The 23,670-nt window shown below is 58.2% G+C and overlaps 1 protein-coding gene across 1 annotated transcript; it reads right to left on the bottom strand.

Moving 5' to 3' along the window:
- Positions 1-1,370: 1,370 nt before the first annotated feature.
- On the bottom strand, positions 1,371-11,747 carry MFAP5 (microfibril associated protein 5). Its single transcript, XM_029054212.1, has 10 exons — positions 11,639-11,747; positions 10,978-11,037; positions 10,183-10,218; positions 6,717-6,752; positions 6,303-6,338; positions 5,879-5,914; positions 5,227-5,253; positions 4,153-4,240; positions 3,149-3,222; positions 1,371-2,078 (listed from the first exon to the last, which is right to left on the bottom strand). The coding sequence occupies exons 2-10, from the start codon at positions 11,033-11,035 to the stop codon at positions 1,966-1,968; spliced, it is 504 nt and encodes a 167-aa protein (XP_028910045.1). The 5' UTR covers positions 11,036-11,037; positions 11,639-11,747; the 3' UTR covers positions 1,371-1,965.
- Positions 11,748-23,670: the final 11,923 nt, after the last annotated feature.

The raw sequence follows: 23,670 nt of genomic DNA, 5'->3' as shown, positions 1-23,670 counted from the left end.
CTTGTCTCCCCCCTCCCGCCTCCCCCTCTCTCCCCGCCCCTCTCCACCCCCACCTCCTCCCTCTCTCCGCCTCCACCTTCCTTCCTTGGTCCCCCTCCTCTTCCTTCTCCCTCCCCCTCTCCCCCCCCCGCCCTTGAGGAGTGTCGGGGGGAGGGCTCGGTTCTTTCCCGGCTCAGCGCCACCGTGTCGGCCCCCGCGGGAGGGAAGGAGGGGCCTTCTGGGGCTCGGTGGGCTTGGAAGGCCGCTTCGGGGGTTCACGGGACTGAGCGCCCGCCCAAGAGGGCTCCGGCTGCCCCGTGGGCTCCTCTCTCGATTCTTCAGCCCGGGCTGAGCCAGGGGAGACCCAGTGACTCGGCCGCATTCCAGTGTCCTACCAGCTGATCCGCCCCGCCCGCCCTGCCCCCGGGGCGGCAGGATTCTGCCCCACCCCGTCCCGCTCCCAGGACCGGGGCAATCTGCCCTCCTCCCAGCCAACCCACCCCGGCCTCCCCCGATCTCTCCGGGCCTGGACCCGGGCCATTAGAGGGTAGAAAGCGGGTGACCGAGCTCCCCTGCCCCCAGCCCAGCGGGGGGACGGGGCCCAGACCGACCCCCTCGGTGCCCGGCCTGGGAGACAGCTGGCCCGGGCACCTGTCTTGGCTGTCTTGGCCTCGGGCCAGACCACCTGCTCGACCCACCCGGCGCTGGCTGTCGTTCCGAGGCTCCCCGGCTCCCTTCTCTTGACAGGTGAGATCCTGCCCTCCCACTCTCCCTGTTGGTTCCACTGGCCTCCTGTCCTAGGGCTGCCACGCACCTGTGGCCAATCAGGTACTTGGGGCCTGAGTCACTGAGCAATTAGAGGCGGGGTAACCCGAATCTTGCCCCCTCCCTGGAGCTGGGCCTGGGTGACGAAGAGACGCGGGCTCAAGGCCCCGTCAGACTGTGTGACCGCACCTGTGTCATGGGGCCGTTTGGATTCATCCCGAGCCCAGCCCCCGAATTCCCGCTCCCGGATGCTGAAGCCCCGGCCCCCGCCTCTGGAATCCTTCTCCCAGAGCCCATCTCCAGAATTGGCTTCTACACTCCGGGCTCTGGTCAGAGTTCCTCTGGAGTCATGCCAGGGGAAAGGGCGGGCACCCACTCTGGTTCCTAAATCTGTGGCCCTCGTGGGTGGGGGCCCAGGGAGTCTGGCACAGGGCAGACACCCCCACCCAGTCCAGAGGCTCCCTGCTTGGGGAGGGGAGAGGTTAATGAGGGGGAAAGCCTCTTTCTCAAAATATGGCCAGAGACGCTACCCCAGGGAGAGACGCTAGCCCGCACAGTGAAGACTGGCGACTCTTCGGAGCAGTTCCTCCCCTTCCCCTTGTCCCAGTCATTCATTCATTCAGTCGGTCAGTCAATGGAATTTATTGGGCTCCTAGTGAGTAGTGGGCCGGGAACAAAGTATTTTGGGGAGAATAACAGTAACAAGACAAAAGATCCCCTCCTTCGCCCTGAAAGAGACCCCCAAGCAGAGGCTAGTGCTGCCGGGGCTAAGTGGCGGAGAGCCCCAGGAAGGGCACGGAAGGAAGGAGGCAAGGGAGGGAAAAGGAGGAGGGAATTAGGATATGGAAAGGAAACTTCGATCTGTGAACTAAAATTCCAGACTTGCACTTCTCCCCAAGCGAGGGTCTAGGGGAGCTGAGGGACCAATGGAGATTACCTGTTGGAGGCTGAGGGCATTGGCAGAGACCCCTAAGGGAAGGCAGGGCTGGGCAAGGGAAGCAGGGGAGGGCAGTGTGGAAAGGACAGAGGGGAAGGGGGAGAGAGATGGAAAAGGGTTGTGGGGGACAAAAGGGGCCAGGGTCAGGTTGGGGGGCTGAGGGCAGGGCAGGTTAGAGGGCAGGAGAAGGCAGGGTGAAGCAGATTGGGTTTCTTGGAGGTCGGTGATGTTTTCCTTCCTTCTCCTCCCCTTTTTCTTATTCCACCTCCTTCGCCTCCTTCTCTTCAGAGGCCACGAGGTCCCTGGGGGTTCTCGTCCCGGCAATGGGGCCGGCGGAAGAAGTTGGAACGGCGAAGACGGCGTGGGGACAGACCAGCCAAATGGCGGCAAAGCTCATCTGGAAGTGTTGGGGCGGGGGCAGAGAACCAGGGAGAAGGAGGGAGGTATTTGTGAGAGAGAGTCAGAGGGCTCAGTGTCCATCCTTGCCTAGCTCTCTCTCCCGTACCCACTTGGTCCTAGAAAATTTGCCACCCATCACAGAGAGATTAAAAACTGAAGCCTGCTGGGCCCACTTATGGACTCCCCAACAGCACCGGGCCTGCCCCCAGCCCACAGGACCTGGCTGGCCTCCTGGATCCTGGCTCGCCCCCATCCCCGGCACCCAGGGCCTGTCCTGTCCCCAGGAACCTGACCTGCCCCCGTCCCCGGGGCCCAGGGCCTGGCCTGCCCCCATCCCCAGCCCCCAGGGCCTACTCCAGGTTGAACGCAGTTTCTTTCCGCGAAGTCAGTCCTGCTCTGACTCGAGGACCCAGGAGGGAGTGGGCGGCTGAGTCAAAAGGAGCTATGACTGTGGTGGCTCTTCTGACCGCGCTCTCCCTGAGGGGCTGGCTGCTGGCGAAGGTGAGGAGGGCCTCAGGGTCCCTTAGGTACACAGTCAACAGTATACACAGCCAACAGTACCCATGGGCCCCCGGCCCGGCCCCCGGCCCGGTCCCAGCCCGTTACTCTGCCCAGCGGGATCTCAGCCTCCCACAGAAGTCCACCGGGTCAGGGGCCGGGGGTAGGGTCTTCTCAGCCCAACCACTGGTCTGCTGGGCAGCCTGTCTGGCCTCAGTTTTCACATCTGTAAAAGGGGGTTTTCCCTTTGTAGGGCTGGGCTGGAGTTTGTGATTCTTCTGTCTAGCTGGGGGCCTGAGGAGGGCTAAATGGGGCTTAGAGAGTTGCCAGAGAACAGGAAGCTCAGGCCCCAGAGCCTGACTCCAGACCCACTGACTGCTCCTGCCTAGGGAAGGCCCGCTGGCCCAGTGGGGTGGATGCAAGCCTGGGCTCCGGTCTCAGCTGGCTCTCAGATAGAAGGGGTCGGGCAGGGTAGGAAGCTGTTCCCTACCTGATCCTGCAGCCTCTCCCCACTCTAGCCAACCCCCCAACGCTCCCTGGCCCATCCGCTCAAGCCTGCTGCCTTCTCACCTTTCATGACCTCATCCTCCTTGCAGACGACACGGGAACAAACCTCGTTGTTGATGATATACATGCGGCGCAGGCTGCAAGATGCGGAGTCACCGTGTGGTGAGGACAGAGACTGAGCCAGCCGAGGGGCACGGCTCCCGATCCCAGGCCCGGTCCCCTGGGTCCTCTCTACTCTTCCCCAACCCCTGAAATCAACCCTTCCCTGCCCCTGGCCCCGCTCCTAGGTCCGACCCTGCCCTGCCCTCAACCTCAGTCCCCAGGGCTGCTGTGCCCCAGCTCCAGTCCCCTGAGGTCAACCCTGCTCTGCCCACCCTGCCCTGTCCCACTCCGCCCTACCTCCCCCTCTGGTTAGTCCTCCAAGGCGAGCCCGGACCCCTCACCTGGGTCCTGGGTTGAATCCACTCCCCAACCCCAGCCCTCACCAGCTAGCGGGTCTTCTCTTGTCCGTGGCTCCCCATCTTGCCAGCAGCCTTGCCCCTTTTTTCCCCAGTGTGTGTCCCCTGATCCCATTTCCAGCCTCACCCTCAGCCAGTTGTGCCCTTGGTTCTGCCCCACCCCCAGGACTCGATTTATGAAGCCCCTTCCTCTCTAATAACAACAATGATAATAATTATGGTATTTGTTCAATGCTTACTATATGCCAGGCACTATACTAGGCACTAGGGTGGATACAAGCAAATTGGGTTGGACCTAGTCCCTGTTCCACGTGGGGCTCACAATCTCAATCCCCATTTCACAGATGAGGGAACTGAGGCCCAGAGAAGCAAAGTGACTCGCCCAAGGTCACACCGCAGATAGAGCTGGGATTATGACCTTCTGACTCTCAGGCCCCAGGCTCTATTCACTACGCCATGCTGCTCCTCTAGCCCCCTCGCTCTCTTGGCACAACCGGCCCTTCTCCTGAGCCGTCCCCAGGGCCCAAAATGAAGCAGGCCCTCGGCTCCTAGCTGTAGTTCAAACCCGCTGACCGCTCTCTCGTTCCTCCCGCCCGAAGAGGTCTCTACCTGGTGATGCACAGCTGCTGGATGCACTGTTTGACCGGCCGGTGGACCGAGTAGAGGCGGGTGCAGGGGAACTGCTCCTCCCGACATTCTGGAACGGGGTCCGAGGCCGAGGCGGAGGGAACGGGGCAGCCACAGATGGGTGTACAAGCAGCCCGTGGCCACCAGGGGGCCGTCTAACTCTCTCGGCCTCGCTGCGCCCCCTGGCGTCCGGCTGAGAGGGAGCGCTCTGCCCGGGGAGCCCTCGGTGCCCGGGTCACCGCCCTGCCCGGGGAGCTCTCGGTGCCCGGGAGACCTCCTTGCTTGGGCAGCCCTCGGTGCCCCGGGGACTGTCCTGCCCCGGGGAGCCCTCGGTGCCCGGGTGACCGCCCTGCCCGGGGAGCCCTCGCTGCCCGTCTGACAGCCCTGCCCCGGGAGCCCTCGGTGCCCAGGAGACCTCCTTGCTTGGGGAGCCCTCGGTGCCCGGGTGACCGCCCTGCCCGGGGAGCCCGCGGTGCCCGGGTGACAGCCCTGCCCGGGGAGCCCTCGCTGCCCTTCTGACCGCCCTGCCCCGGGAGCCCTCGATGCCCAGGAGACCTCCTTGCTTGGGGAGCCCGCGGTGCCCGGGTGACCGCCCTGCCCCGGGAGCCCTCGGTGCCGGGGTGACCGTCCTGCCCGGGGAGCCCTCGGTGCCGGGGTGACCGTCCTGCCCGGGGAGCCCTCGGTGCCCGGGTGACCGCCTTGCTTGGGGAGCCCTCGGTACCCGGAAGATCTCCCCACTGCCCGGGGGCGCCGCTCTGAGCAAGGGAGGCTGCGCCCAGTAAGGGGCGAATCGAACAGTTGCCGGGCTTCGCCTGGGCCTCTCAAAACCTACAGCCTCCGATCCGGAATGGGGCCTCCAGCGCCCCCGGGGCCCCCCACACCCCCAGGGGCCCCGGCCCGGCCGCTCAGGGTCGGGTGGATCACTAATCTGGAGCAGCTCCGGTCCCCCCTCGCTTCCCGTGAGCTGGGCCCTGGGGTAGGGGGACCCTAACCCATCCTTCGGCCGACCCCGCAGCGGAGAGAGGGTGTGGAGCAGGGGACGCGGGGCATTCGTACCTGCGGTGGCGTTCTTGTCCGAGGCGGCTGGAAGATAGAAGACGGACTTGGGTCCAGCGGAGGCAGGGCCCTTCCCCTCCCCAAACCCAGGTCCTGCAGCCTCCACGGCCCCGGGGCGACTCGGACGGGAGGTTGGAGTCAGGTGTGTCCAGGTAGGCCTTCCCCATCGCCCCCAACGCGCTGCCCCCCCCAATCCCCTAAAAGCCCTCGGAGCGCTGCCCCGGACCCCGAATCCGGCCGGCGCTGTGCCAAGTCGAGGGCCCGGGAGAGACGGGGGTGGTCTGGCGGGGCTCCGGAGAGTTTGGGGCTCAAGGATCTGCCTCGAGAATGGGGGTTCGTCTAGTGCGGGCCTGGGAGCGGAACTCAGAGGGGACCGGTGGGCGCGGTGGCCCGATGAAACCGGGCAGGTGGGCAACGGAGGGGCATCGGGAGGGGTCTGGGGGTCTGGCTGGGCCTAGCAGGGGAAGGGAGAGGAAAGTTGGGGGGCCGATGGGTTCCAGGTCAGCGGAGCACCCCCTCCCTTGTGGACAGAACGGAGTGGCGGGCGGCCTGCAAGAGGGCTGAGACTAGGGAACTTATTGAGGGGTGCGGGGAAGAGGAGGGCGAGGGCGAAGAGGTGCCGTGGACGCCACTGCCCTGGGACCGAACTCACCTGAATCGTCCGTTAGAGGCTGGATATCGGCCAGGGCTGCCAAGGTACAAAGCAGAGTGAAAGGGGAGCCCTGGCCCCCAAGGGTGGGCGGGGGGTTGGCGGGGGCAGTCGGGGTGGCGCCTCGATTGGCATCTGGTAAACTCTCTCACAGGGCACGGCGGGAGAGGCCGGGAGGGAGCCCGCTGGAGAGGCCGGGAAGGAGGGCAGCTGGTGCAGCGCTCTGACCACCTCGCCTCCCTGAACGACGCCAACCTCTGGAGCGCCTCTGGAGGTCCCTCCCCGACTCAGTGGCCCCGGCAGGGTTGCCCTCTGGCCCTGCGGTGCTCCCGCCCCACCCCGGGCAGCCCCCTGACCTTGCAGCGGCCCCAGAGCAGAGCCAGTGGCTCCTATCCCATCTCGATCTCCCACGTCTACTATAACTCGCCTGTGTCATCCGTCGGGGGGTCATCCACTGCTAGGTCTGAAAGACAGGAAACAGGGCGTGACCTGCAGGGGATCCTAGGGGAGCGGGGAGCGGGGGGCGTGAGGAGAGCCCAGGGCAGCTGGAAAAGGGCCAGCAGCAGGGAGAGGCGGCCGCAGTCGGAGGGGAGCCCGGCCAAAGAGGAGGCAAGTTATGCAGAGCACTTCCCCGTAATGGGCCAAGCCAGATTTGGGGGTTGTCCCCGTGTGGCTACGCTCCCTCTCCTCTGCCCACAGATGGCCTTTCTCTGAACTGGGGCCGTTCCCCACTCCCGCTCCTGCTCCTCGGCCCCTCGTCTGTGACCCTCTCATCATCACGCCCCCCCCCCGCCCCCGGCCCCAAGCCCTCCGGCTCCTCCTCTCCGAATGGAACACTTACTAGGGTCATCTGTGAAGGTCTCTGGAGTCGTGTCATCTGAAAGAAGCAGAAGATTTTCAGCCCCTCTCATTCCACAGTGAGGACCCCACCCATCCCGCCACTCATGGCCCCTGGCCCCAGTGCCAAGCTCCTACCTCATCCACTGAGGACGCTAGGGAAACGAAGCATGAGAACTCTGTTAGAGTGAGAGCTCCTGAAGGTCAGGGGACATGACTTTTGCACTCTCAAATGTTTAGTACAGTGCTCTGCCCACCATAGCCTCTCAGGAAACACAATTGAGGGATATAGCGACTGATCAGAAATTCCACTGCCCCTCCACCCTGGGACGGTGACTCTAATTAGGGGAAGGTGGTGACAGAGGAGAAGAGATGAGGACTGAAGGAGGAGGAAGAGAAGGATAAGGAAGAGGACGAGAAGAGAGAGGCAAAGCAACCTCTCCATCCCCAACCTCTCTCTTTTTCTGCAATCTCACATTTCCTTCTCTTTCCAGGACAACTCTAATCAACAGGTCCTCTAATCAACAGGTCCAATACTGAACTCCTCATCTTCCCTCCCAGATCCTCTCCTCCCCCTTACTTGCCCATCCTGTTGACAATACTATCATCTTTCCTGTTTCACAAGTCGACGACCTTGGCATTATTCTTGATTCATCTCATTCATTCAATTCATTCAATATTTATTGAGTGCTTACTATGTGCAGAGCACTGTACTAAGCACTTGGAATGTACAAATGGTCTCTCCTTCAGTCGGGGTATTTGGTCAGGCACTAAATCCCCTCAGTTCTTCCCTCACGATATCTCCAGAATCCACACCTCCTCCTCCATTCAAACTGCTACTGTGCTGATCCAAATACTTATCACATCCCACCTTTATTTCGACATTAACCTCCTCGTAGAGCTTCTTGCCTCCAGCCTCTCCCCTCTCCAGTCCACACTTCACTCTGCTGCCTAGATCATTTTACTAAAACCTTCTGTACACATCTCTCCACTCCTCAGGAACCTCCAATGGTCCCCCAATCCATTTTGGTCTTAAGCAGAAACTCTTGACCATTACTCTAAGGAACTCAATCAGCTGACTCCACTCTACTGTGATCCTCCCTCCTCTTCCACTACACCCCAGTTTGCACTGTTCATTCCTCTCAAGCCAAGCTACTCACTGTGCTTCATTCTTGTTTCTCTCAACACTGGCCACTTGTTCACACCCTCCCTCCTGCCTGGAACTCCTTCTCCCTTTACATCCATGAGAATACTGCTCTCACATCTTCTTCAGAAAGGCTTTCTTGAGCAGTCAACACCCACTTGATGTACAATGCTTTGTGCTGCTACATCAATTCAATTGTATTTATTGAGCACTTACTGTGTGCAGAGCACTACACTAAGCACTTGGGAGAGTACAATACAACAATAAACAGGCACATTCCCTGCCTACAAGCTTACAGTTTAGAGGACACAGTAAGTGCTTACTACTGCCACTTCAACACTTCGGCACTTCTCCCCTACCTGTAATTGATTTTAACATCTTGCTCCTCTTCCCCAGGCTAGTTTGTAAGCTTCTTGAGGATAGGGATCATGTCTATTTATTGTACTCTCCCAAGCACACCACTCGGTGTTCTGCACAGAGTAGACTTCTGTGTCACCATGATTTAACTCCCTTTTTATTCACCCCTTCCTCAGCCCACAGCATATCTGTAATGTATTTATTTATATTAATATCTGTCTCCCTCTCTAGACTGTAAGGTGACTGTGGGCAAGAAATGTGATTACCAGCTCTGTTATTTTATACTCTCCCAAGCACTCAGTATAGTGCTCTGCACACAGTAAGCACTCAATAAATCTGATTGATTAATTGATGGGCAGATATACTGTACGGGCAGAGATCAAGTCTACTAATTCTATTTTACCCTCCCCAGAGCTCAGTGGAGTGGTCTGCACAGAGTAAGCTCTCAGTAAAACTACTGGTGGACTAATGTCAATGATAAAACATGAAATCATCTTATTTGCTAGCTGCAGTTTCATGGGTGAAGATCACATGATGAGTCTTGCGATGCCTCCCCGTGAGGAAGAATGTCATAAAGGCCTGCAGGTGTTGAAGAAGCTAGGGAGCAGGTGACCTCGACTCCCTGGATCCACAGCAAGAGGCCCGGCCTAAGCAACGGTAGCCTGACACCTTGACTTGCCCATATTTCGACACAGTGGGTCCGAGCAGGATCGAATTCCCCGGAGGTCGTGGGATCCCATCCTTGCGCCTTTAAAGGCTTGAATGCCTCTGTCCGGCTCTGCCTGGAGGTAGGGATATTGACTCACGAGATCTCTTCCAGCTCTGGGATCCGGAATTTATTTTCCTCCCGTTGGCCGGCTCAGAGCAGTAGGGCTTCGTGGCCTCTAGAGGCCAACGGAACCACCGGGCTGTCCCTGGTGCTCGGCCTTACGGTGCGGTCAAGATCTTGACCCTTCCCAATAATAATAATAATTGCGGCATTTGTTAAGCGTTTACTATGTCAGCCACTATACTAAGCGCTGGGGTGGATACAAGCAAATCGGGTTGGACAAAGTCCCTGTCCCACATGGGGCTCACAGACTCAAATCCCATTTTACCGATGAGGTAACTGAGGCCCAGAGAAATGAAGTGACTTGCCCAAGATCACGCAGCAGAGAAGTGACGGAGCCGGCATTAGAACCCACTACCTTCTGACTTCTAGGCCCGTGCTCTATCCTTAAGGCCACGCTGCTTTCCACCTTTTCGCCTGCCAACATGTGACTAACTGACGATCCTGCATCTGACACCCCGCTGCACTCAGCCATGGCTTCTCGCCCACTTTTCCGCCTGCCGTTTTTTAAGCCTACTGCCCTTCCCCCTTTGCCCCCAGCTGGGCGGGGTACCCTCTTCCATGTCCCGGATGGGTGGGCCACCCTTTTCGCACAACTCGTCGCTGGACTGGGTGCCCTTTTCCATGTCCCCGACTGGGCGGGACACCATCCTCCTCGCTAAACCCCCCAGCTGGACGGAGGCCTTCCCTTCTTCCCGTTTGGTCCTCCTCACCACCACCCCTTCTCACTGCTGCCCCGCCCCCAAGTTTGCGAGAAGAAGGCCCCCGCCATCAGCGCCCGGTGTCCCGCGGGGTAGGGCTTAGCCCTTCGTGACTTCGCCGGGCAGCAGCAGCAGGCGGGCGACGAGGTCCGTCCGCCTCGCCTCTCCCCTGCAAGCCCTCCAACCCCGAAAAGCGCCACAAGTCGGGCCGGCGTCTAGCCAACCCGATCTTTTTGCCCGTTAACCCGGGGCAACCGGCTCCACTCCCTAACTCCTTTCCTCACGCAGCTGGTAACACCCGCTCTGGCTTCCAGCATTTCCAAGAAAAGTAGCGTCTGTTTTGGGTGGATCTTTTTTTTTCCCCATCCCCTCTTCTCTTTCTGCTGTCCCCTGTCCCCCTTCCGCCCCTCCTGCCCCGCAGGCACAAAGAGACACTTACCCCCTCGCTGGGCATTGGCCCCTGGCTGTATCCAGGCTGCAGAGGAAGGAGGGAGAGAGAGGACAGAGGATGGGGGAGTGAGGAGAGATGCGTGAGTCCGGCCCCGCCCATGGTCTCTACTCTTCCCGTCGGAGCGGAGAGTGTCGCCAAGGGGACCCCACTGCCAGCTGGACTTGTCATACTCTTCTGGGTCCTGACACAACTGATCCATTGACCTCCCCGCCTTTACATACACTGACTCGCCCCTACACTGACCTTGTCCCCTCACTGAACTTTCCACCGCCACCCTCACGGGCCTCAGTCCCACTTTACTTTGAAGTCTCCTGTGGACCTCACCCCGCCTTCCCGCGACCGGCTTTGAGCTGTGGATTTTACTGTTCACAGCCTCACTACACTGCCCCCAGGTTCACTTCACCTATTACCCCTCCCCCGACCCCTTGGCAGGGGCTGTACCCCCTCAGTCCCTCTGTCTTATCCCAAATTCCTGGCCCCCTGTGGTGGGCCTATCTTCCCATATCCTGGGCCTCATGTCTTGTCCCGTGTCCCATGCCCTGGTCCCATTCCCTTGGCCTGTGTCCCATGCCACGTGTCCTATGCCTGTGCAATGCCCAAACTTTCTTCCATGTCTTGAGCCCCGGGTCCCATGTCCTATGTCCTATGTAGTGCCCCATGCCTTGTTCTATATCCTGAATCCTTTGCTCCATGCTATGTCCTCCCCCACCCATCCTCCTGTGTCCCACATCTTATGGCTTATCCGTGTCTTGGGTGCCCTGCCCATGCGGTCCCCCAACTCACCGGACAGAGCAGCAAGGGCCACAAGGCACAGCAAGACATGGGGACCACTGGGCAGCATCTCTGGGGGGAGGGCAGACAGGAGGCTGGTCGTCAGTACAGACCGGACCCCCACCCTCCTCTATCCAGCCTCCTTTGTCCTTCCTCCTGCCTCCATCCAGCCTCTGCTCTCCAGCCTCCCCCTTCCAGCTTCTTCTGTCGAATCTACTGCCTCCTCCAATCTCTTCTGTTCAGCGAGCTCCTTCCAGCCTTCCCCATCGCCCTCCTCCCTTCAGCCTCCCTCCTCCATCCAGCCTCCCTCCAGCTTCCTGGATAGGTTTCTCTCCCCTGCTTGCCTCAGTCTCTCCCATCACTTAGACTGCGGGCAAAAGGAAAGTTTACCTTCAACCCCCCCCCCCCACAAAAAAAAACCCCAAACCCTCCCTGATCTCAGTGATCCTATCATTCCCCCCGGCCAGACCAGGCTCTGGTCATAGGATGATTCTCACTGCTCTTCCTTCCCTTCCTCTCCTCTTCCCTCCTTCCTTCCTTTCCTCCCTCTCGCCTTCCCTCTTTCCCACCCTCCCTTCTTCCCTCCCTCCTTCTCTCCTTCCCATCCTCTCGCCTTCTCTCCTTCCCTCCCTCCCTCCCTCCCTTCTTCTCTCCGTCCTTCCCTCTCTCCCACCGTCTCGTTCGGTTTGCCAGGCGCGCCCCTCCACTCTCGGCCGGCCGTTCTGTTCAGCCCGGGCTGGAGCGCGAGGTCCGGCCCCTCCCCAGAAAGGACCTCCTCAGCTCTGCCGTTGCCACAACAACAAGGGAGGGAGAGGGGCGAGGGCGGGGTGCAGGAGGAGTGTCCTAACGGGACTGGAATGAGGGGCCTCGGCCGTCTGGCGGGGTTGCCTGCGGCTGCAGTCGCTCCCACCCTCATTCCTGGCACTGACCACCCGCGGCTGGAGGACTCCCAGGCCGTCTGGGTGGGCCCGCGGCCAGGTCTCACGCCCGAGCACATGTGCGTCGCCTGCTCTTGGCCTTGTGCCTCTTTGCTCCCCGATCCCTTCCCTCCTCTCACCAACATCCCCTCCTTCCTTCCTTCTCTCCTTCCACCCCACTCCATCCCTCTGGACCCCTCTCGTCCCCCCTACTCTTCGCTCTCTGCCTCCTTCTCTCTCCAACCCCCTCTCTGGCCACCTGCCTCTTCCCACTGAAGCTATTCCTTCTCTCTCCAGAGCTTCTCTCTGAGAACCCAACTGAGCTTCCTTCTCTCTATTTCCCCATGGTTCTTTCAGTTCCCTTTCTTCTTCTCATCTGCATTTTTCTCCGATCTCTCCTGCTTTTATTTCTCTTTCTACTGATCAGCCCTTCCTCTCCCCACTTCCCGTTCTCTCCCCTTCTATATCTCTCCTTCTCACCTTCAGGGCCTTTCCGGGCTTCTTGCCTTTCCTACTGTCTACACTGTCCCCCATGTCTCTCCCTCCAAGGCCCCCCTTGAACCTTCACTTCGTGACTCAGCCAAGGCCGACAGCTGCTAGGTGGGATGCAGAAGAAAGGGCTGGACAGGTTGAACACAGAATTGCCGTTCCCCAAATCCCATCCATCCGAGGTGAGAGTCTCCACTGGATCTAGAGGAAGCAGGTTATTATTATTATTATTATTATTATTATGGTATTTGTTAAGCACTTACTATGTGCCAAGCACTGTACTAAGCACTGTACTAAGATACAAGTAAATTGAGTTGGACACAGTCCCTATCCCACTTGGGGCTCAAGGTCTAAATCTCCATTTTACAAATGAGGTAACTGAGGCCCAAAGAAGGGAGCTAACTTGCCCAAAATCACACAGCAGACAAGTGGCAGAGGTGGGATTAGAACTCATGACCTTCGGACTCCCAGACCCGTGTTCTATCCGCTAGGCCCTGCCATCTCTCTAAAGCTGAGAGCAAATAGCAGGAATCAGGTCTAAGCAGTTGTTCCCCTAGAATGAGCTGAGCACGGGGAACCCTCTCCCACAAGGTGACGCAGAGCCGGATCCCAGAGAGGTTTGCATGGATCCGGGGGCGAGAGGCAGTCGGTTCGATTTGGCTCGCTGAGGGGACGGAGAGGGGAGCGTCGAGGGTGTTAGATTGTCTCTGTTGGGTCACCGTGGGGAGAGTCAAGGACGGAGAGGGGAAGAGTTAGGGGCAACGATGGATAGGGAAAAATCGTGGACGTGCCCCCCTAGGGGGGGAGTCAGGGCTGGAGAGAGGAGAGTCAGGGGTGTGGAATGGTCAGTGCTGGGTCCCTGAAGAGGGGAGAGTCAGGGCCGGAGAGGGGAGAGTCAGGGGTGTGGAACGGTCAGTGCTGAGTCCCTAGGGCTGGAGAGAGAAGAATCGGGGTGTGGGACCGTCCGTGCTGGGTCACTGGAGAGGGGAGGGTCAGGGGGGTGGGTTGGTCCCTCTCGAACTCTGAGGGGGCTTGCCGGGGCAGGGGCGGCTGCGGCGGGGGGCAACAGCGGCAGTGTCGAGGCTCCGGACAGGGCAGGGCCGGGCAGGGCGCAGGCGGGCGGTCGCAGGTCTGGAGGGCTGAAGGTTTCCGAGGGCCCCGAGCAGATGCAAACTGGCCCCGGGCCGCGCTGGCAGCGACGGCCATGAGCTCAACGGCGTGGGCCGCTCGCGTCCCCCGGCGGCGGGAGGGGCTTCTCCCCGGGCTCCGCGGCCTGGAGGCGGCGGCCAGAACAGCGTGTCCCGGGCCAGGCGGCGCCGAGGGGCCTCCGACGGGGGAGCGGGCCGGGGAGAAGCCCCGAGCCTGGCCCTCCACCCCAGACCCCCGAACCTAAGGCCCGTCCCGGGGATCCGGCCCTCCGGCCCCGTGGTCCCCGCCCCCACCCCCTCCTCTGCCCCAGGGCAGCTCAGCCGCCTGGACAGAGGCCGGACAACATCCCACCCTCGGAGGGTGACTCACCGGGAGGCCCCGCCGCCTCCCCCAACACGGCCCCTTTCCCTCCATCTGCTCCCCGGACCCCCACCCTGCTGTCTGTCTAGGCTCGAGGCACCGGCCGGGTCGGAGGCGGGGAAGGGGAGAAGCTGTTCGGACCCCGCATCGTCATCATCACTGGTATATATATCGAGCGTTCACTCTGTGCGGAACACTGTACTAAGCGCTTGGGAGAGTACAGTACAGCAGAGTCGGCAGACACATTCTCTGTCCATAAGGAGCCGCGACGGAGCCTAGAAGCAGAGCTCCGAGCAGCTGCTAAAACTCCAGGGAGACGCTAGGCGAATCCCAGCTTGCATCCCGACTCCATTCTCCACCTCCAGGCCGATCCCCACGATGTAAGGGCGACTCAGATTAAGGGGCGACCTTCCCATCTCCCCAAGATACTTCGTCCATTCTGAGGGAGTTGGGGGACCCTCACTGCTTCTCCCTCTAGATGGCCGAGAGTGACCTCCTGGTTACTGTCTTCTCTGGGTCACTTCCCTGGTCACTGTCTCCACAGGATCACCCCCAGGAAACAGTATTCCCTGAGTCACCCCTTGGTCACTATCTCCCGGGTCACTCCCCTGGTCGCTATCTCTGCAGGGTTACCCCCGGGTCACCCTTTGGTCACTGCCCCTCCGGGTCGCCCCTTGTTCACTGTCCCCCAGGTCACCCCCTGTCACTGCCTCCAGTCACTCCCCTGGTCACTGACTTTACCGTGTCACCCCTTCATCATCATCTCCCCCGAGTCACCCCCCCGGTCACTGGCTCTGCTGGGTCACTCCTTGGTCACTGACCTCCTAGGTCACCTCTCTGATCACCAGCTCCCTTGGGTTACCCCTTGGTCACTCTCTCCCAGAGTCACCCCCTCCCCCCGGTCACTTGTCCCCTCTGTATCTCCCTCCAGTCCCCCAAGGTCACTGCACAGTCAGCAGCTCCAGACCCATGGCCTGAGATGGTTGTAAGAGATCTGTGAGGAGAATCCTCAGGGAAGGATAGGAATAGGGTTGGGATACAGGAGGTTCTTTCTGGGGTGGTTCAGAGGAGCTGGCCAACCTGGAGTGAGGAAAGGGTAGGGGCTGGGGGAAGCAGGTTCCACTAGCCTGGGTTAACTTGGCATCCTCTAGACCGTGAGGTCATTTTGAACAGGGAATGTGTCTGTTTGTTGCTGAATTGTACTTTCCAAGCACTTAGTATAGTGCTAGGCACACAGTAAGTGCTCAATAAATACGATTGAATGAAATGAATGAACGAATGCTTTACACACAGTAAGCGCTCAAATGCAGTTGAATGAATGAAGGAATCTGACCTGAAACTGCAATGGCCTAGTGGATAGAGCACGGGCCTGGGAGTCAGAAGAACTTGGGTTCTAATCCTGGTTCCACCACTTGTCTGCTGTGTGACCTCGGGCAAGTCACTTCACTTCTCTATGGCTCAGTTACCTCATCTGTAAAATAGGGATTAAGACCGTGAGCGCCTCGTGGGACAGGGACTGTGTCCAACCTGATTAGCCTGCACCTACCCTGGCAGTTAGAACGGTGTTTGACATATAGTAACAAATACCATCATCATCATCATCATCAGCTGGAGAAGAGGATGGTGGCCCATGACAAAGAGGAGGCTTGATAAAAGGGGGCATGTTGGCTCTGAGGAGGAGACTGTAATTGGGTTGGGTACTGGGGCCTGTCCATCCAGTTACCCTGCTTCCATACAGGTGAGTGTTCATGTGTGTGTGCATGTGTGTGTTTCAATAAATCAGTTATATTTCTTAAGCGCTTGGTGTGTGCAGAGCACTGAACTAAGTGCTTGGGAGAGTACAACAAAATCGGCAGACATGTCCCCTGCCTTCCCGCAGCTTTAAGTCTGGAGAAGAAGACAGACCCTAAAATAAATTATGGGCATGTAGTTAGGTAGGAAGCAGTGTGGCTTAGTGGAGTGAAAGGACCAGGGAGAGGACCTGTGTTCTAATTCTGGCTCCTCCATTTCTCTGCTGTGTGACTATTTGAACCCAGATCCTGTGACTACCAGGTCTGTGCTCTTTCCTTTACCCCACTCTGCTTCTCCTAATTCTGTACAAAAGGGAGAGGGAGCTCCAGACCAGAGGAGGACAGGGACTCGCTAATGCCAAGGTTACGGGCTTGTTTGGCAGGGGTGTTGTCAACAGGGATAGGAAAGACAGGAGGTGGTGTGTGTGCAAGTGTGAGGGCCACCGGTCGACAGGTGCGTGCCAGGTGACGCCCACCCCCTTCCGCCCTGGGCACCAGAGTAGGGGCCCTGGCATCTCCGGGCCTTCAAGTGGGGCCGCACGGGGCCGGTGGAGTCCCGATGACCCGCCCCGAGGCCTCCCACGTGCCCCCGACCCCGAGCGCTGCCGTTACATGGCGTTAAGCGTTGTGGACGGCGTGATGACGGCATAGGGAAGCCTGTTCCAGGCCTGCTCCGAGGACCACCCCCAGGTAAGGAAGCCGTGACGTTTCCCGCTCCGGTACCTGCATACGCCGGGGTTGCTTTCAGCGGTCAGCCCTTTTAAGTTTCGAACCGCGGCCAAGACCATCCTCCTCCATTCCCCCCATCACCTCACGGCCTCCTACTGCACCCCCACCCCTCCTTCCCCCCCCCCTCCCTATCATCCCATTGCTTCCTGCTGCACCCCCACCGCGCCCCTGCCCGACACCTCACCCCACCCCGCCCCGCCAACATCATCCCACCGCGACCCCCGCCCTCCCAATTTCCCCTCCGTGTCCGGTTCGAGCCTCACTACACTCTGCTACCAGCTGCTCTCCCCCCACATCCCCACCGTGCTCCCTGTCCTCTGCCCCCATGCCCTGCCGCTGCCACCCTCCGCCCCAGTCTTGCACCATGTCTGCTTCATGTACCCACAGCCCTCCCCGATGCACTTTCCACTTCCCTGATCATGATCTCCCATCAGCCACCTTTAGCCCTCGTGTGATAACCTATTTGTTTCCTGTTGCTTTATCTTTTGATTCCTTACTTTTGTTTATATTATTTGAATCTACGGTCCTTTACCTACTGTATATTTAGCAATCTGTACTTGCTTGTCTCCTCAAACACCTCAACCATCGCCCATTTCTTCTGACGTAAAACCAAGTTCCCTGGACCACGGGATTTCAGTCGTCAAGAGCTCTCTCCTCTTTACCCAGACTCTCTCTTCTTCTGCTACTCCCCAGCTGACACTCTGTGCTTCTCGCAAACCCCTTACCTGACAGTGCCTTATTCTCAACTCTCCTGACCCAGAACCCCTGCCTGGGATACCCACCCCTCCACCTTCTGCAAAACTATACCCCTCCCCCTTTCAAAACCTCCTAAATTCCACCTCTTCTCAGAGGCCCTTCCTGAGTCACTTCCCACTTCCTTGATCATCATCTCTAATCAGCCACCTGCAGTACTCGTGTGTTTATGTATTTGTTATCTGTTACAAATATCGTTTGATTCCTTCTGTTTTTATGATTGACTCTACACTTCCTTACCTACTGTGTATTTAGCAGTCTATTTTTAAAAATGATATTTGTTAAGCACTTATTATGTGACAGGCACTGTACCCGCTTGCCTCTGCCCTGATCATGAGCTCCAGAAGGGCTGTCTTTAGTTTTCTTTCCAAGTGCCCAGCATAGTGCTTTGTCCTCAGAAGGCAGGCAGGACAACACTTTGCTTACAGGAGGCACCCAGCACAGTGCTCAACACACAGTAGGCGCCTAGTATAGGGCTCTGCACACAGTAGGTTGCCCAATAGAGCACTCTACCCACAGTGGGCGCCTAATAAACAGCTCTGCCCTCAAAAGGTGCCCAGCAGAGTGCTCTCCCTTTTGAGACTACTCACTGTACTGGTGACAACGGTGGTGAGCCCTGAAGAGACTCCAGAGCAGAGTGAAGATGAACGGTGTCCATGGTGGGTGGGTTAGAGTGGGGAGGAACGGAATGGCGAGGGGAGGAGATAAGGGGAGGAAGTCGCCGGGTGCAGTCCCTTGGGTCGGGAAGGGAACCATGGACAGCGTTCACAGTGCGGTCTGCTGGGGTCGGTCCAGGGGTCCAGAGTTTGGCCTTGACCCTTGGAGAAGAACTTGCCTCCAGGGGCCTTCGGATCTGGGAATGTTTGAGAAAAGGGGAGAACAGGGAAGAACGTATTTCTGGGGACTCTGAGGTCCTGGAGGTAGGGGGTGGGAGTGAATGACCTCTCTCCTCTACCGACCCTGCCCAGAGCTGTCTGATATTTGGTTTTGTTTCCATCAATCGAGTTTACTGAGCACTCTCTGTGTACAGAGCACCGTACTAAGCGCTTGGGAGAGTACAATGTAACAGAGTTAGTAGACAAGGTCCTCGCCCACAAAGAGCATACAATCTAGAGAGGGAGACATGAATATAAATCAATTACCGTATGGACCTAAGTGCTGTGGGCTTCCTCCCTTCCAACTTGGGGCTCATGCGGCCCTCTCCCTGTTGGCACCAAGCGACCCCGACCCCCTCCCAGAATCTGCCCAGAGAATCCTGCCCAGCGAAGCCTGCCCAGTCGACCCGGCTACAAGCGCTTAGCACAGTGGTCTATTCAAGGCTCTACGTCACCTTGCCCCTTCCTACCTCTCCTCCCTTCTCTCTTTCTACCGCCCACCCCGCACGCTCCGCTCCTCCGCCGCCCACCTCCTCACCGTCCCTCGGTCTCGCCCGTCCCGCCGTCGACCCCCGGGCCGCGTCCTCCCGCGGTCCCGGAACGCCCTCCCTCCTCACCTCCGCCAAACTGATTCTCTTCCCCTCTTCAAAACCCTACTTAAAACTCACCTCCTCCGAGAGGCCTTCCCAGACTGAGCTCCCCTTCTCCCTCTACTCCCTCTACCGTCCCCCCCTTCACCTCTCCGCAGCTTAACCCTCTTTTCCCCCCATTTCCCTCTGCTCCTCCCCCTCTCCCTTCCCATCCCCTCAGCACTGTACTCGTCCGCTCAACTGTATATATTTTCATTACCCTATTTATTTGGTTAATGAAATGTACATCGCCTCGATTCTATTGAGTCGCCATTGTTTTTACGAGATGTTCTTCCCCTCGACTCTATTTATTGCCATTGTTCTTGTCTGTCCGTCTCCCCCGATTAGACCGTAAGCCCGTCAAACGGCAGGGACTGTCTCTATCTGTTGCCGACTTGTTCATTCCAAGCGCTTAGTCCAGTGCTCTGCACATAGTAAGCGCTCAATAAATACTATTGAATGAATGAGTGGTCTGCACACGGTAAGCGCTCAATAAATGCCACTGAATGAATGACCCGGAGGGCAGGAGGCACCTGCAGTTCCTCGAGTGAGCACCAGAGGGCAGTGGATGCCTCTTCCAGAACGGCTTGCTGCTTCCCCGGCTCCCGCACCTCCCGCACCTCCCGCATCTCCCGCGCCGCCGCTCCCCTCTCCGCTCCCCCTCCCGGGGTCCTCCCGAAAACCCGAGGTCCGGGGGAGGCAGGGGGCTGCCCTTGACGGATCCAGCTCGTGATGGGGCAGGCAGGGGCCCCGAGGACAAGATTGGGGGAGGGCGCAGAGGGCACAAAGGGCGTCCTGCAAACCGTCTTTCAGACCAGGCCCCGCACCCCACATCCTGCCCCCCAGGCCCCCCGCACTGTTCCCTTCCCTTCCCTTCCGTTCCCCAATCCCACCACCTCTTCTGATCAACTGTGAGGGGACCCGGCTGGCTCCGCGAGGCTGGGAGGGATTGTGCTATTATGGATTTAGATTTTTCTCAATTATCCAGCCACCCCGGAATGACCATCAGTCAGTCATACTTATTTTATTTATTGAGTGCTTATTGTGTGCAGAGCACTGTACTAGATTAGACTGTAAGCCCGTCAAACGGCAGGGACTGTCTGTATCTGTTGCCGACTTGTTCATTCCAAGCGTTTAGTACAGTGCTCTGCACATAGTAAGGGCTCAATAAATACTATTGAATGAATACTAAGCGAGTGGGAGAGTACAGTGCAACAGAATTGGCAGCCACGTTCCCCGCCCATTAAGACTTGCCGCTTCCCTGATGGCTCATTATGGCTAAACCTAGGACCCCAGCCCTGCTCAAGGGGTCTAAGCCGGAGCTCCCTGGGGCACAAATACCCTCAGAGCCCACTACCCCAGATGTGTTTCCCTGAGGTCCTGAGTGAGAGCATCTCCCTGCGCCCCAGCTGCCTTGAGCCCTCTCTGGATGGTCAGACCCCCTCCTCCGCCGACTAGCTGTGGTTTCTGGGCCCCCCAAACAAGCAGTGGGCCCAAGGCCTTCCTGCCACTCACACTCAGCCCTTCTCCACTAGCTTCTCCTCCCCCTCCTCCTTCTCTTTGCCCTCTTCCACCTCCTCTTCTTCCTTTTCCTCCTCCTCCTCTCACCCCAGCCCAGCCCCCCAACACTGTTTTGTCTCCAAATCCCAAACCTCCTTCGATGCGGCTGCTGGGACCCTTTCCTCCCCCGACTGCCCTTCGGGACAGGATTGCGGGTAGAAAGGCCACCGCCCCCCACCCCAAACCCACACCGCGGGGAAGAGAGGGTGGGGGGCCGCTGGGCCTCCAAGGTGCGGCGACAGCGGTGTGGGTGTGTGGCCGGGAATAATGCGGACCGCCTGTATCCTCCTCTCCTTTTCCTCTCCATTCCCCTCCCCCCGCCTTTCCTTTCTTCCCCTAGAAACGGGGCGGGATAAAATCGGAGCAGCGGACGTCGTTTGGCCTCCATCGGCCTCTGCAGCCTGGGAAGCCGCCCCCAGCCCCACGACCCCCTCCCTCTTTCTCCCTCGAGTCCCCATCTCTTCGCCCCTCTTCCCCCTCATTCATTCAATCGCATTTTTTGAGAGCTCATTGGGTGCAGAGCGCTGTCCTAAGAGCTTGGACAGTACAATTATCCCTCACTCCTTACTCCCTCTCCACCCTCTTTTCATTTTCCTCCTCTGGTCCCCTTCCCCCCTCCACATCTCCCTTCCCCGGCCGGGACAAGAGGCGCTGCGGACGGGGGAACCCAGGAGTCCCAGGCCCAAAGGACAGGGAGACGCTCTCAGTGTGCTTGTCGGTAAATGGGCTGTGGTTAAGGATGCGACTCGAGTGCGAGCCGGTGATTGCTGGCTGAGAGGTAACGGCGGACGGATCGTGTGCGGTGTGTGTGCGTGTGTTGCGGGGGGGAGGGGGGGTTGCGTGAGAGGCAGAAAGTGTGCATGTGGGTTGCATTGTGCGTGCGGGGTGCGCTTGCGGAATGCAGACTCCGCCTGTGACCTCACTGGATGCAGATGGGGAATGTGTGAGTGTGTGAGCATGCGCATGTAGACGTGTGTGTGTGTGTGTGTGTGTGTGTGTGTGTGTGAATGAATGTATGTGAGAGAAGGAGTGTAATAATAAGGTTGGTAGTTAAGCGCTTACTATGTGCAGAGCACTGTTCTAAGCGCTGGGGTAGACACAAGAGTGTATGGGCCTGAGAGTTTGTGTTTCTAAGTGAGACTGTGTGAGACTTCTGTTGCCCACTTGTTCATCCCAAGCGCTTAGTACAGTGCTCTGCACATAGTAAGCGCTCAATAAATACTATTGAATGAACTATGTGTGTCAGCCCTACCGAGAGCTCACCTCCTCCAGGAGGGCCTTCCCAAACTGAGCCCCCCTTTCCCTCAGCTCCTCCTCCCCTCCCCTCCCCCTCCCCACCCTCTGCTCTTCCCCGTCCCCCTCGGCACTGTGCTCATTCGTATATATTATTTATTACCCTTTTTATTTTGTTAATGAGGTGTAGATCACCATGATTCTATTAACTTGATGAGGTTGTATTGTTTTGTCATTCATTCACTCATTCAATAGTATATTTTGAGCGCTTACTATGTGCAGAGCACTGTACTAAGCGCTTGGAGTGGACAAATCGGCAACAGATAGAGACAGTCCCTGCCCATTGATGGGCTTCCAGTCTAATCGGGGGAGACAGACAAAAACAGTAGCAATGAATAAAATCAAGGGGATGTACATCTCATTAAAACAGTAGCAATAAATAGAATCAAGGTGATGTACATCTCATTAACAAAATAAATAGGGTAATAAAAATGGATACAATTTAGGGGACGAGCACAGTGCTGAGGGGAGGGGAAGGGAGAGGGGGAGGAGCCGAGGGAAAGTGGGGGAAAAGGGGGCTTAGCTGAGGGGAGGTGAAGGGGGGGTAGAGGGGCAGCAGAGGGAGCAGAGGGAAAAGGGGAGCTCAGTCTGGGAAGGCCTCTTGGAGGAGGTGAGCTCTAAGTAGGGCTTTGAAGAGGGGAAGAGAATTAGTTTGGTGGAGGTGAGGAGGGAGGGCATTCCTGGATAGCGGGAGGATGTGGCCCAGGGGTCGACGGAGGGATAGGCGAGAACGGGGGACGGTGAGGAGGTGGGCGGCAGAGGAGCGGAGCGTGCGGGGTGGGGAGTAGAAAGAGAGGAGGGAGGAGAGGTAGGAGGGGGTAAGGTGATGGAGAATCTCGAAGCCTAGAGTGAGAAGTTTTTGTTTTGTGTGGAGGTCGATAGGCAACCACTGGAGGTTTTTAAGAAGGGGAGTGACAGGCCCAGAGCGTTTCTACGGGAAGATGAGCCGGGCAGCGGAATGAAGAATAGACTGGAGTGGGGAGAGATGGGAGGAAGGGAGATCAGAGAGAAGGCTGACACAATAATCCAGCCGGGTTATTATGAGAGCCCGTACCAGTAAGATAGCCGTTTGGCTGGAGAGGAAAGGGCGGATCTTGGCGATGTTATAAAGGTGAGACCCGCAGGTTTTGGTGACGGATCGGATGTGTGGGGTGAATGAGAGAGCCGAGTCAAAGATGACACCGAGGTTGCGGGCCCGAGAGACGGGAAGGATGGTCGTACCATCCACGGTGCTAGGGAAGTCAGGATGAGGACAGGGCTTGGGAGGGAAGATGAGGAGCTCAGTTTTGGACATGTTGAGTTTTAGATGGCGGGCAGACATCCAGGTAGAGACATCCCGGAGGCAGGAGGAGATGCGAGCCTGAAGGGAGAGGGAGAGGACAGGGGCAGAGATGTAGATCTGTGTGTCATCTGCGTAGAGACGATAGTTGAAGCCGTGAGAGCGAATGAGTTCACCAAGGGAGTGAGTGTAGATGGAGAACAGAAGAGGGCCAAGGACTGACCCTTGAGGAACCCCAACAGTGAGAGGATGGGACGGGGAGGAGGAGCCCGAGAAGGAGAGCGAGAATGAACGGGCCAGAGAGATGAGAGGAGCACCAGGAGAGGACGGAGTCCGTGAAGCCAAGGTGAGATGAGGTGTGGAGGAGAAGGGGACGGTCAACAGCGTCAAAGGCAGCTGAGAGGTCAAGGGGGATTAGGATAGAGTAATAGAGGATAGAGTAAATAGCAATTATTTGCTATTGTTTTAATGAGATGTTCTTCCCCTCGATTCTATTTATTGCTATTGTTCTCGTCTGTCCGTCTCCCCCCATTAGACCGTAAGCCCGTCAAAGGGCAGGGACTGTCTCTATCTGTTACCGATTTGTCCACCGCCGTCGACCCCTGGGCCACATCCTCCCGCTGTCCTGGAATGCCCTCCCTCCTCCCCTCCACCAAACTAATTCTCTTCGCCTCTTCGAAGCCCTACTTAGAGCTCACCTCCTCCAAGAGGCCTTCCCAGGCTGAGCTCCCCTTTTCCCATTCCAAGTGCTTAGTCCAGTGCTCTGCACAGAGTAAGCGCTCAATAAATGCTACTGAATGAACGAATGAAGGTGTTTAGGCAAGGGTATTCGTGTGGGTGAAGGTATGTTGGTGTGAGAGGGTGTGGGGGGGAGTGTGTGCG

This window comes from Ornithorhynchus anatinus, chromosome X4 (assembly GCF_004115215.2).
Source record: "Ornithorhynchus anatinus isolate Pmale09 chromosome X4, mOrnAna1.pri.v4, whole genome shotgun sequence".
NCBI lineage: Eukaryota > Metazoa > Chordata > Mammalia > Monotremata > Ornithorhynchidae > Ornithorhynchus > Ornithorhynchus anatinus.
Note: the sequence above shows the minus strand (reverse complement) of the source record. Positions and strands in the feature narration are given on the sequence as shown.